This window comes from Kogia breviceps, chromosome 14 (assembly GCF_026419965.1).
Source record: "Kogia breviceps isolate mKogBre1 chromosome 14, mKogBre1 haplotype 1, whole genome shotgun sequence".
In the NCBI taxonomy this organism is placed as follows: domain Eukaryota; kingdom Metazoa; phylum Chordata; class Mammalia; order Artiodactyla; family Physeteridae; genus Kogia; species Kogia breviceps.
This window is the reverse complement of record NC_081323.1, coordinates 5,424,242-5,437,998: the sequence shown is the minus strand read 5'-3', so window position 1 is coordinate 5,437,998 and position 13,757 is coordinate 5,424,242. Positions and strand designations below refer to the sequence as shown.

At 37.7% G+C, this 13,757-nt stretch overlaps 1 protein-coding gene across 2 annotated transcripts; it reads left to right on the top strand.

The window, feature by feature from the left end:
• The first annotated feature begins 235 nt into the window (after positions 1–235).
• SPO11 (SPO11 initiator of meiotic double strand breaks) lies at positions 236–13,094 on the top strand. 2 transcript variants are annotated; one of them, XM_059038976.1, is made up of 13 exons: positions 236–366; positions 2,234–2,347; positions 3,638–3,726; positions 4,148–4,214; positions 4,444–4,552; positions 4,897–4,980; positions 5,929–5,965; positions 6,257–6,366; positions 8,648–8,747; positions 9,164–9,201; positions 10,126–10,202; positions 12,382–12,493; positions 12,975–13,094. In XM_059038976.1, exons 1-13 carry the CDS (start codon positions 236–238, stop codon positions 13,092–13,094), a joined length of 1,188 nt encoding a protein of 395 aa, XP_058894959.1. The 2 variants fall into 2 exon arrangements, with proteins under 2 accessions (XP_058894959.1, XP_058894960.1); XM_059038977.2 differs by lacking the exon at positions 2,234–2,347.
• The last annotated feature ends 663 nt before the right edge of the window (positions 13,095–13,757 follow it).

Below are 13,757 nucleotides of genomic sequence, written 5' to 3'. Positions count from 1 at the left end.
TGAGAGAGCCGCTCATGGACGCAAGCCTCACTCACTGGAGGTGCTATGCGCATGCGTTGGTCCAGCTCCGCCTGGGGAGGGGGTGAGGAGTGCACATGCGCGGTCAGCCCGCTCCAAAAAGTGCGGGAAAGGAGCTCCATCCTTTCCCGGAAGTGCGCTGTGGGTGCGGGGAAGGGCGATATCCGGCCAAGTCAAGTTCCTGCCGCTCTTGGACACTTATTGCCGGGCTGTCCTCATGGCCTTTGCACCCAGGGGCCCTGAGGCCTCGTTCTTCCAGGTTTTGGACCGGCACAGGGCTTCCCTGCTGGCCGCCCTGAGGAAAGGCGGCGGGGAGCCCTCCGGCGGGGGGACGCACCTGGCCTCTAGGTATGAGGGCTCCTTCTGGGGCGCAGACACTGGGACTTAGCGAAAAGCTTCCTCGGCGAAGCGGGGCTTGAGGTGTTCTGTGGGGAAATGCTGGGCCCCCTTCCCGTCTCCCACTGTGGCGGCCACAGGGTGAGGCCTGTTGGGCCCGCCAACCCTGAACCCCGAGGAAGGCCCTTGTTTAGCGACCCCCTTTCTCTACTGTTAACTTATTTTGAACTCAGAAAGCCTGGTGACAGACCACCCTCCCCCCCATGTCTTCTAGAATGTTCCCCATCTAGAATGTTGCAGGAGCATCCCCACAGCTGGGTTCACGAGTTTCTTGAAATCCTAACAGTTTGGGGGAGTTAGGGCACAGTTTGGCTTTGTGTTTGTTTTTTTTTAAAAAAAAAAAAAGTGTAAAAATTTAACTTTAGAAGTTTTCAGGCTTTTTTTTTTTTGGAAGGGGAAAATCAATGTTGTGACTTCTCAATAAGTGTGTTTTATCAAAATGAACAAGGAAGTCAACACATTTTAAGTGGTTTCTAGTGAGACAATGGGGTTTTTGACTTCGAATTGAAGAGAATGTACACTTCTTTAAATCGATTAAAGCAGTTAGAGGTTAGCTCAGAGTGCGGTGCTGATAAAATCAGTTACGCAATTCTCCAGCTGCCCAGCTTGGAGTTAACTACAGAAATTATGTTTACATTATTCACCACTTTTACTTAAAATGCTCTGTTTTTCTGTTTCCTTGATCTGCTTTGCTTTCCCCATTTATCAGCAAACTTTTTCACTTAAACAAATTACTGCCTTTTACGTTTAAGCCCAAACCAACTACCAAAAAACCAAAAAGCTGGAAAAACCCACAAAAAATTTTTTACAAAAGGATTTAGTTTAAGGGAGAATTGAGAGTAAAGGAAAGAAAGGGATGGAAGTCCCTTTTTACATTTCAGATGTAAATCTGGTTGTTTTAAAGTTGGTCATAATGTTATTGTAACATTTTTTTTCCAGGCTGGAAAAATGAGATATTTGAATCAGGTTTTGTGTCCTGCTATTAGAAAATATGGACTGTTTTAAAATTTATTTTCTGATACATGCATTTTCAATGAAAACCCTGATGTTTCTGTAGAAATTAGAAATGCACACTACATTTTGTGCATTTTCTAGATTTAACATGAGTTCCCTTCCTAGGCAATATTCTTACAGTGTTTATAACAGAATAACATTTTTTGAAGCTGATGGCTTGTGAAATTAAAAGTCAGCTGACAGAAAACTGGGCTAAGTCTTAATAATTTTCTGTGGTGTAGTAGTTGCCAAGTCCCTTTATGGTAGTGATTAAACTTTTTTCTTTTTGTGTCACTAAAATTCAAAAGGGCTGATTTATGTATGGCATGAGATCAATTTAAGGTAATGTGCTACAGCAGGAAGTTTTTCTTTTGAAATATTTTCGCTTTGCATTTTTGGGAAATTAATTCAAAGCAAGTATTACGTCAATTTTAATTAAAAAATATATCAGTAGTTTTTCAAGTCAATGAGTTTGTATTTAAAGTAGGTTGATACGAAGAGTAGATAAAAATATATTTATAAATTATATTGTCTAGTCATTAATTTAAAAGGGAGATATTACCTCAATTAGTAATTGAGAAGTAAAATTACAAGCAAATGAAATTTCTCTGTAATTCACCACTATAAATACAGTTGTTGTTTTAGTGCATTACTGTTGTAAAAATTTAGTGGGAATTTAGTGGGAGAGAATATTATTGACATGTGTCACCTAGTCTTAAAAAGCAACCAATGAAACTAAAAATTAATATTAATCTGGGGAAATGTTACGTACTGTAAAGAGCTAATTTAGAATTAAGATTGAATCATGGTGTATTTATTGTTTCAGTTCTGAGGTTCTTGCATCTATAGAAAATGTTATCCAAGACATAATCACAAGCTTGGCAAGAAATGAAGCACCTGCATTCACGATAGACAACAGATCAAGCTGGGAAAATATAAAGTGGGCATTTTGCATTTTTTACTTTTAAATGCAGTTATCTATGTCATTATTTGAGTTTGAGTTCATTCGAGTTGGATTTAATTCTTTTTATTGCCTTTACCCTGCCAAAAAGATCTAAGGAAGTTTACAAAATACATACCATACAGGCAGGTTTTATAAACTAGAAGTAGGTGTGAAAGATAAGGCAAAGGGAAAACAATGCTAGGAACAAAAAATGGAGCCAAAAGGGGTTAGAATTCAAAATGCATATGATAAAGTCTCACAGTCCTGCTAAAAATAGGCTCCAGACTTGGATCTAAGCTTTCTAGCACTCAAAAGGGGGAAATCGCACCAGTGGAATTCTCATGTATACTGCAAAAGCAAACTACTTGCTCAGGGGAGCTACAACCAGTCCTGATACTGAGACCAAAATAAATGTATCCTGAACATAGAGCACATTTTGATGGCTCTTTCCCCTAGCAAATCTCCCCCTGCTAAGTCCTGTGTCCAAGAGGGTAAAATCGACAAACAGCTTTATCAAAGTCCTGGAACCTAGTTACATAGTTTGTTTCTTTCAGATCGTCAATCTATAGACCTTACCATTTAATAATGAAAAACACTACAAGAATAGTCTTCAATAAGAGTTACAGAAACAGAATTAAAGTAATTTTGAGGCTCTTTAGGCACTAAGTATTCTTTTATGATCAATGTAATTAATGTAACTGTAAACTATTGAATCATATTTTGCAAGATGGATCTTGAAGCAGCTGTCACCTGGCCTATTTGCCTGGTGCCTTCTGCCACCTTTAGGACAGGGTTGGCAGTTCAATTTAACAACCTAGTATAAATTGTTATTTCATTTACTGTAACTTTGAGGGTAAATTAAACAAAACATTTCAAAACTTATTAAATGAGTAAAATTATTAAATAAACCAATCAATTAAATAAACCAATCAAGAAAATGAGCAAAATGCTAATAAAATTGTGCAATATTTGGTAATAGTTCACATACCCTAAATATCTTCCTAGGAAAGAAATACATACACACACACACATCATAATTAAAGGTACTTAATTCATGTATTTTACACACTTGCTTTTAGTGCCTCTGTATGTTGCAAAGCTAATTACCTAATTACCACCTGGAATTATCTAAGCTTATAAACAAGGTTATCATAATATATCAGTGCTTACATTGAGAAGAAATGGGGATTTGAATGATGTTCAGAAGAGGACATTAAATGTATATTGTTTGGTGTTCAGCAGTTAATTGTTTTTTATTCTATTCCCTTGCTTTAAACAAAATGACAGGTTTGAAGATTCTGTGGGCCTTCACATGGTATCTCATTGTACCACAAGAAAAATCAAAAGTGATTCACCAAAATCAGTTAAAAATTTTGGTAAATTAATCTTTCTTAGCTTTCTGTAGTAAAATAAATAATTTTGGTTACCTTCTGGGTTATAGTTTTTCCTAGCTAAATAATTTTACTTGTTCTTTAATGGGCCACCCTGTACTTGAAATAAATTTATAGAATTTTGCATTGTTAATAACTATGGAAGTAAAGTATTATTTCAAAAGAAATTTTCAAGATGCATGATTCAGTGGAAAAGTATTCTCTCAGTTTTGCTGTACATAGAGCAATTAATTTTATCTGATTCTTCAGGCAATTATTATTCTGTACTTAACACTTCTATTTTGGGAAGATAATTTTTGTAATATTGTGGAAAGTAACTGAGGACAGTTAAAATCCTTGATAGCAGTATGTTTTGAAATCGTAAGAAAAATGATGAGTAACTTGTTTATTGCATCTTATTTTCCAGCGCTAATTCTTAAAATATTGTCTGTGATTTATAAATTAGTACAGAGCAACACTTACGCAACCAAACGGTAAGTACACTGTTCTAATAAATTACTCTTTAAAATGCAGTGTGAGATTTAGTGGCATTAACTTTCATTATATGTTTTGAAAAGTTACATAAAACTAGGCTATGGGTGGTAAACTACTTTGCTTATATGTTGCGTTCATCCAGTTAAAGCTTTATTCAACTAACACTCCAGTACTTATATTCAAAGAGAATATGGTTAATTAAAATATATATTTTTAAAATTTTCATAGAGACATATATTACACTGACAGCCAACTCTTTGGTAACCAGACTGTTGTGGACAATATTATCAATGATATTTCCTGTATGTTAAAAGTGCCGAGGAGAAGTCTGCATATAGTAAGTAGCATTTAATACAAAACATTTTAAGACAAAACATATAAAAATTGTAACGGAAGAATAAATGTAATCTGTGCCTTCTTTCCATATTTTTGATACTATGTTTTTCTCACTATGAATTTAAATAATCTATTCTCATTGTATTCCCTTGGATAAAAGAACCAAAACAGATGAATTATCAAATATTTTTCATTTCTAAATGCTCTTACATATTTTCTCCTTTATTTCTTAAATTCCAGTCTGAGCCAAAATACATACAATTTAGCAGGTGAACATGAGAAGGGACTTAGAAGCATAAAGTAAACTCAAGAAAAAGGTTTCAGATATGTCTATTATTTTTTCAGTTATCTACATCAAAAGGTTTAATTGCTGGCAATTTAAGGTATATCGAGGAAGATGGCACCAAGGTGAATTGTGCATGTGCAACAGTAAGCATCATTAATGTTTTCACTCCATTTCAGATCGTTTGTTTTTGAAATGCATTTTTTTTACTGCCTTGTTATGTAGTTTGGAGCTTAAGATTTTTAAATAATATCAATGAATATGTATATGCTGTACAGGGTTGTACGTTACATAGTTTCAAAATATGCCACTTGCCAAATGTCATATTGAAAGAAACAAAATACACATTCCTGGGCTTCCCTGGTGGCGCAGTGGTTGAGAGTCCGCCTGCCGATGCAGGGGACACGGGTTCGTGCCCCGGTCCGGGAGGATCCCACGTGCCGCGGAGCGGCTGGGCCGGTGAGCCGTGGCCGCTGCGCCTGCGCGTCCGGAGCCTGTGCTCCGCAACGGGAGAGGCCACAACAGTGAGAGGCCCGCATACCGCAAAAAACAAACAAACAAAACAAAACAAAAACCCACAAAATACACATTCCTTTTTAAAATGCACTGTTGTTTTCAGGTAGAGTGTGACCTGACCATTTTAGCATGTTATTTATGTAATCTTCATAAAATTTTCTGGTTCTGAAATTAATGTTTGTTACTAAACCATTTGTTAGGCTTGGTACGTAGAAAGCCCACAGTACTGAACTCGCACAGAAGTTTGGAAAGGACCAGCTCACCATTTTGGAAAGAGGAGAATGACACCTATGAGATCCTGCATAAGGCAGTCTTTCCTTCATCAGTTTCTGCTTTTTCAGCCACATATCTATAACATTTCCAAGAAATTCTCACCTTCTGGGAAGTAGTTTAGGTCATATGTCTGTTTTCTTAGTGGAAAGTAAATCTGTGTCCTACTGTTTTCTTACTGAGGCATAGACCTCTGATAACAGGTGTATTTTTTTTAATGAAAATATAGGATTATTGTGATAAAATTTTAAATGTCGTTAAACTTGCTATTTATTTAAAATAAAAACTGTCTTGTTTTGTTAACTTAGGCTGTTGCTGTGCCATCTAATATTCAAGGAATTCGGAGTATCCTTTGGGAAAGCTCTTTAAACGTCTAGAATGTTCATTCATCCATGACTTTGATAAATCAAGCCTTCATAACGTGTAACCAAGAAGCCAAACCCTGTAGTGGTCAAGATGAGCACACCATGGTCCCTTTTTTAAAATCCTTTTAGGAGCTCACCATCTAGTAGGAGAGACACATATCTAAATACTGTGTGTGAATAGATATCTGTTTACCTTCAAATATAACCGTTATTTAGTTAGTGGTTAAATTGAAATACTCGTGCCTTAAATTTATCAGCCTTAACTTCACAGATTTAATTACAGATGCAAAATTTCTATTAATTGTAGAAAAAGATGCGACATTTCAGCGGCTCCTAGATGACAGTTTTTGCACCAAAATGTCTCCGTGCGTCATGGTTACGGTATATTATCTACCTTTACCACAATTCCAAGACTAACATACTACATTGGTGATTGGTAAGAGGGGTTTATAACATCATCCATAAGCTTGGGCAGCATTCTGTTATCAATATGATGCATCCTTTGGGATTATAGAACAAGAATTTCCAAGGTGTTTATTGAACCATCCTCAAATCTGACTGAAATCAAATAACGCCGCCCAGGAAGCATCCTGATATAGTGTAAATATCAGGTGCTCACAAAAGTGGATTGGTGAGAAAGGAAATGACAAGGGTTAGTGTGGCAGCGTCATCAGTTAGACGGACAAGAACATAACTGGATTTGGGGAGCCTGTCCAGAGGCTCTCAGGTAGTTGCCTGGGTGGAAGGATGCCAGGGGAATGATTAAGGAGAAAGGACTTAAGCAAAGGGCATTTCCAAGTAAATCCAAAAGGACGTGGTGACCACGGGGTGAGAGGAAGGAGTCAAAATGACTCTGGCGTGTGGAACTTTACCATGATGTCACCATCAGTGCTACAGGACAACTGGCGGGAAGGCTCAGTTCTTTGTGGCAGGAAGATGTTGAATGTAGTTTCAGAAATATGAATTTGAGATGATAGCAGGAAATCCTAGTGGTCTCTGCCCAGTTTGAAGTGAGGGGAGAACGGTTGAGCTGGAAAATGCAGACTGAGAGCTCCTAAGTAATAAAGGCGCTACCTGAACCCCTGAAGTGATCTCTCAGTGGGGGTGTCCTGTGGCTCATGCTTTGGTCCACTCCTCCTCCGCTTTCATACCTCCCTGGTGAGAGTGCATGCTTGCTGGCCTGATAGGAAGCCAAGCCACTACCAACAGAGAAAGCTGCCCGGGCCCCGGCCTCTGTTCGGCTGTTGGCGTTTGAATCACGGCTGCGACTAGTGCATCGGAGACGCAAGTAAAGCTCGGCTCTCTGTCACGTTTCTTTTTCTACCTTGTCTTTCGTCTTGTAGGCTGCCTCCTAGTCCTTGCCTACCTACGCGTTGGTGCTTTCATGGTGTCCACTGATAATTGCTGTCATTGCTATGGTGAAACACCCACAAGCAGCTGACCTGTAGTAGCTGTCTCTATAGAGGGGAGCTGAGAACCGAGGGCCAGCCTAGGAAGGAGCCTTTGGTACTCCTCTGTGGTCTTCTCTAGCACATACATGTGTAGTCATTCCCAAAGGAAAAAATTAAAACACACTAGCGTTCACTAAGTGCTCACGATGTGCCAGGAGCTCTGCCGGGCACTGGATACAATAAGGGTTCCCATTTTAGTGCTGTTTTCCACATATCAACGTGTAAAGTCTCTCCAACCTTGTAAGGTAGGTATTATTATCATCCCCATTTTAACAATAGGACGATGGGACCCAGGAAGGTATTTTACCACAATCTTAAGGCTGGTCAAAACTAGGACTGGGTTTCAGGTAGTTCAGCTCCACATTGCTATAGTCCCACAACTGTGTGGCAGGCATATTTATGCCAATTTTATAAATAAAACCACGGCCTAAAGACACTAAGAAACCAACCCAACTTTACCCGCTAATGATTGGCGGAGAGGGAGTTCAAACTCAGAGCGGTCGCATGGAAAGCCCATTCTCTCTGCTTGCTTCCTTCTCTGCTCCATGTTTCATTTGGTTTTCTGCTTTTTGCTCCTAATGCTATTGTAAAGCTCTTTAAATTACTTTTCTACATAATTATTGTTTTAATGACCTCATAATACTCTTCCACTGCTTAGGTTTATTAAGTTCTGAACGTAAGCCAGGTACTCTTTTAAATGCTTTATAGTCCTTACATACTTTAATTCCTATAGTAATTTTATAAGGGGTTCAGAGGCCCCAACTGCAGAGAATGTTCGCGACTCTTTCAGGTTCACGCTGCTAGGAAGTGGCAGAGCCAGACGGCAGCCCAGGCGGTCCGGCCCCAGAGCTGGCGCACATCACCCCCGCGCTCCGCCGCCCCTCCGTGTCCCTGCCGTGAGGCATTTTGGCTGCTTATCGTAGTCTCTGTCCCGTGGACAGCTTTTATGTATGTCCGATTTCTCTTATCTCTGTTTCTGCTGAAATATTTCCTTAGGATTGTTTTCTAGGACTGGGATAATTGTCAAAGGTATGAAGTTATGTGGGCCTTTTCACCCTGTTGTATATAGTGTACATTTTTTTCACAGTCAAAACCAGTCTTGCATCACCTGAAATTTAAGGTGAAGGGATCTAACTTTTAAGTTATTAACAAAATAGGAATATAGTTTTATCAGTTTCATTCTACTAAATGATTTCAATACTTGCTTTCAGGGAAAGGGAGTACCTGATCTGAACACAAGACTTTTAGTCAAGAAGCTGTGGGATACATTTCACATTCCTATTTTCACTCTTGTAGATGCTGATCCACATGGTAACTTATTGTTGGACTATTTGAAACAATAGTCATAATAAATCCTATCTGTAGTTGTGTTTTTCTGCTCATAGAACACTTTCATAAAATATTCTGGGACTTCCCTGACCGTCCAGTGGTTAAGGCTCTGCACTTCCACTTCAGTGGGCACGGGTTCAATCCCTGATCGGGGAGCTCAGATCCCACATGCCGTGCAGTGTGGGCGAAAAAAAAAAATTAAAAGAATATGATTATTAGATTAAAATGAATGACTGTAATCATTTGGGGCAACTTATCGCTGTTTTTACCGTATTAAACTGAACCATAAATTTTCCATTGGTAATGTCCACAAAAATAAAAATTGCAGATGTTAGGTATAATTATCTAGCCTATAATATGCAAGAAGACTAATTTTAAAGTTAACTTTCTTTTAACAGGCATAGAAATAATGTGTATCTATAAGTATGGATCGATGGTAAGTATAGAAAAATATTTTTCCTTTTTCACTATTGAGATACTTTATATTCACTGAAGTGATTTCTGCATTTACTTATCAGCCCCTAGTAAGCTAAGGGCCCCCAAAATGTACCAGGGAAGCTACTGTCCTAGTCTAGGGCCAGTCTATTTCAGACCTGTGATTCCAGCTTCCAGCATGACCAGTGTGACTGCAGATGACAGAGTGGGATTACCTGTGGGCAAGAGGCATTCATTATTCTCCACTTTCCTGGCCTGCTGAAGTAACTGTGGGCCCTCAGCACAGCAACATTGATCACCAGTTACACCCTGAAAATTATATATAGCCTTGAATTCTGACTTTTCCAATTCCAACCATAAGGAGAAATGAGAAGATCACCAAACTCCAAACTTCACCACTAGAGACTGCAACTACCACACATCAATGGTTGTCAAAAATGTGCTCCTGGACATCAGCGTCACCTGGGAACTTGTTAGAGATGCAAATCGCAATCCCCATCCAGACCTCCTGAGTCTGCATTTCCAAGGGTGGGCCCTCCAAGTGATTCTGACACATGGTGAAGTTTGGGAACCATTGGTGTACACCTTGAGTGTCCTGATGTATATGTTTATAGCAGATGAAAAGGACGGTGGAGCAAGGTGTTAAGGTATGGAGTCACGAACAACAGTAAATGCAGGTCAGAGGGGTCATTTGTAGTTTTACTTTATAGGAAACCAATACAGAACTACTACAGAGCAGTTTTAAAACCTCCACTGAAAGTCAAGTTTAGCTAAGCCCCTGGTGATTTTCTTAACTTCTGTGGTTCTCTGGGGGTGTGAAGTCTTCAGTACTGGTCCTTCCTAATAAGTTAAAAAATTTGCTGCATAAACAAGTATGCTAGTTCTCTGCATATCTTAGCTAATATACTTCTGCTCTTTATTTTAGGCTATGTCTTTTGAAGCCCATAATCTCACAGTTCCAGCTATTAGATGGCTTGGTCTCCTCCCTTCTGATATCAGAAGGTTAGGCGGTTAGCAGAAGTAGGATATTTAAAATGATGATTCATTGTAATACGTAACACTCAGCCTAAAAATTCACTACCAGGGAAAGCACTTAATGGGTTTGACTTACCGTGTTCACAATGACTCGGGATTATATAATTATGAATTAAATTTATCCTTGTTTCTGTTTCAACTACTAAAATGCTTAAATATATTTGGTTAATTGAACCTTTAGCTAGCTAGAAGACATTTTTTGTTTTACCTTTATGGTTAAAGCGTTTAGTAATTTTTTTTATACTTAGAAAGTATGAAGACATTGAACCTAGTTAAATGGTAAAATCATTGACAACACCGTTTGCCATACGAATTAACTTTATCATAGATTTAAAATTCTATCTTCACTTAAAAATCTCATTTTACGATTAAAGTTGGGAAATATAAATTTTGTCATTTTTAATATATATATGTTCATTATAGAAAAATATCATTAAGTAACAAGATAAAAGTAACCTACAGATGAACAGCTTTACGCTTGTTGATTATTTGCTGTGCATTGCCGTAACTTCTTCCAAAAGAATGGAGTCACACTCTATTTTGTAGTCTGCTTTTCTCACATAACACAATGTGATCGCTTTTCCTTATCAATAAATACATTCCTAAGACCTCATTTAAATGTCGTCTTCTGCTGAGTCCCAATTCTGAGTGTGTTTATTCAGTCAGCCCCTTGCAGCTGGACGTTTGGGTGGTTTCCACGTCTCTGTTCCAATGGATAGTGCTTTGATGGACCATCTTGTAACTAAATCTTTGCCCCGTATGCTTAATTAGTCCCATAGGCCGAATTCCCAGAATTGCTGGGTCAAAGGGTATGCACATTTTTAAGGCTTTGACTGCCCTCTGGATAGGTTAATTATTTTGTTTTCCCTGGAGAGTAAGAGCCCATCTGTCCTTCAGCATGAGATGTTATCACTTTATTCATCTCTGCTAATGTGATATTTTAAAATATTTTATTGTTTTAATTAGCCAGTGAGAATGAAATTACACATTTATTGGATTTCTTTAAGCAGTGAGCAAACCGTGGTAACAGGTGCTTATTTTATAAATATGGAATATGAATAGGTTTGGGTAATCACTGCTTCTTACAAAATGAGGGCACCAGAGAAAACATTCAGTTTTGATTTTTGAATGTTTACACTCTGGTGAATTCAAAGTTTTGTCAATTTAGTGTTTATGTCATGGTCAGAATCCCTTGGGGGTCATCTATTTGTAGGAATATCATTTCTAACACAACTTTAGGACAGAGGATCTGATTATTGAGGTGGAAAACTTGAAGAAACTCTAGCTGCATCTCATAATTTCCATCAGTGCCCTCAAAAGCCACTCTAAGTAAATGTACAATCAAAGAAAAAAGTGTGATAGCAACACAAACATGGCTTCAAGGGAAATCCTCTAGGCCTCCCTTTCAATCAAATTGTCATCCTATTCAGGAGCTGCCACTGGCAAATGGTCATAATTATGGGGACATTGAAAAAGACTGTTTGAAACTGGAGCTCTCCTGAGAAATCCAGGATTTGTGACTTCAAAAAGCAGTTCACAATATAAATCCTGGACCTCTCATGTTCTATTTTTAAAACACATACCAAGATAAAATTACAATCTACTTTTTTAAAGTGTAAAACTAGATAGATGTGTGCATGTCTGTGTGCATGCATGAATGCATAAGTGAAAATTGATAGACTTAACTTCTTGGGCCCAGAAAATTCTCAATGAATTAACAGAGAATTAAGTATTCAGTGGACCCTAAAATCCCACGGTGGACCTTGCTGCTGGCCACACATACTGGCGCTCACCGCTTCAAACCTGCGCTGCTCTGGGGGCTGCCTTGGTGTTGATACACACGATGTTAATGTTCTCGGCATTTGTTTTATAACCAGTGTCTGTCTTCCTGTCATCGTTCTGTGAGTGTGGCATGAAAGAAAACAACAACTTAAAACAGACTTCTGCTGTGATCTTGAACATTTGCTGGTCTGAGACATGCCAGATCCCCCAAATTCTGTATTTAAAAGTGGATCTGTACTAATTTTCTCATGTGTTATTTCTGAGTCTCTTGAAATAGCATGATAAATAAAAATGAAATATATGTGACCTTAAAGTTACAGGAGCACTTTGTTTTTACTGATTTTTTTCATCTATTTTTTTCCAGATTAAACATACCTAAAGGTACTTTAATTCCACTGACAAAACAGGACCAAATGAAACTTGACAGTATCCTGAAGAGACCCTATATTACTTGCCAACCATTTTGGAGAAAAGAAGTATGTTTCTTTTTAAAATTTAGATGTATGTTTTATTGCCTTTTACTTTAGCAGTGGGTATTTACATAATATTTTGGAACTATCCTTCTTGAATTTTTATATAACCAACAACTAACGTGTGTGTTGTTCAGCAGTAAATGGTTGTAGAAACATTGAATTGTGAATGCTAATAGATAAGATCAGCTGGGTGGAGCTGATCTTGTTTATCCTCATCATACTTATATACGCATTGTCTATGGCTGTATCATAGTTCATGGGGGAAAAAAGGAGAGAAGGAAATTATAAAGATCCCAGACCATTCCTAATTATTGAAGGAATCCATACTAATATTTTTAGCTGTAGCAGCTCCAGAATATTCTGGCTGACCTAAAGGTTATTGCCGATGGCTTTGGAGAATAAAACAAATCTAGATTTACCAGTTTGAGTTGACAGAACTGTAGCAAAGGACTCTGGTATGATTATATTTTACTTTTATTGACAGATGGAAATAATGGCCGACTCTAAAATGAAGGCAGAAATTCAAGCTTTGACCTTCCTATCATCAGATTATCTTTCCAGAGTGTACTTACCCAACAAATTAAAATTTGGAGGATGGATATAAAAATATGTCAGAATATATCTTGTGATTGCAAGAGGCTTTTCATTAGTTTTGTTTTCAGCAGTGGATGCTGTTGTGGAAAGAACATATGGTCTTAATAAAATAATTTCCGTTAATTGTATTTTTTGTCAAAAAAATGCTGCACTCTAATTTTCTTCAGAAGGCTTTATTTTATCCTTCGCTGTAGAGACGAGTTTCTATCCTATGTTCTAAAGTAAATCATAAAAGAATGTATGTTATTTTGACTTTTAAATTTTGTTTGAAAAAAGTTTACATGTGTCATCAAAGTCTGCAGAAATATTTTATTTACTTTCTACAATACAAGTAATGTTAAGGCATGGAGTATCTTATTAGTAACAAAAATAATAATAACCTAACTTTGAGAGGTTGCAAATGAATGATAGTGTCCAGGAGTTTCTTCTTAGTTATGTTTTCCTTTGTCTTCATAGTATAAGGGTCATACCTCATTCATTTACTGTGAAATTAGTAATGTTTATTATGAATAAATATTTGGATCGATGTAGTCTTCAGTGCTTTGATTTTGAGCATACTTTAAAAAAAATAATATACTTATGTGAAAAATTTCCCCAGGCTTGTATCAGTTCTCACCCAGATTCAAGTCACCCGAATTCTTCTCTAGTCTAGGTTTAGAGAACAAAGAACTTG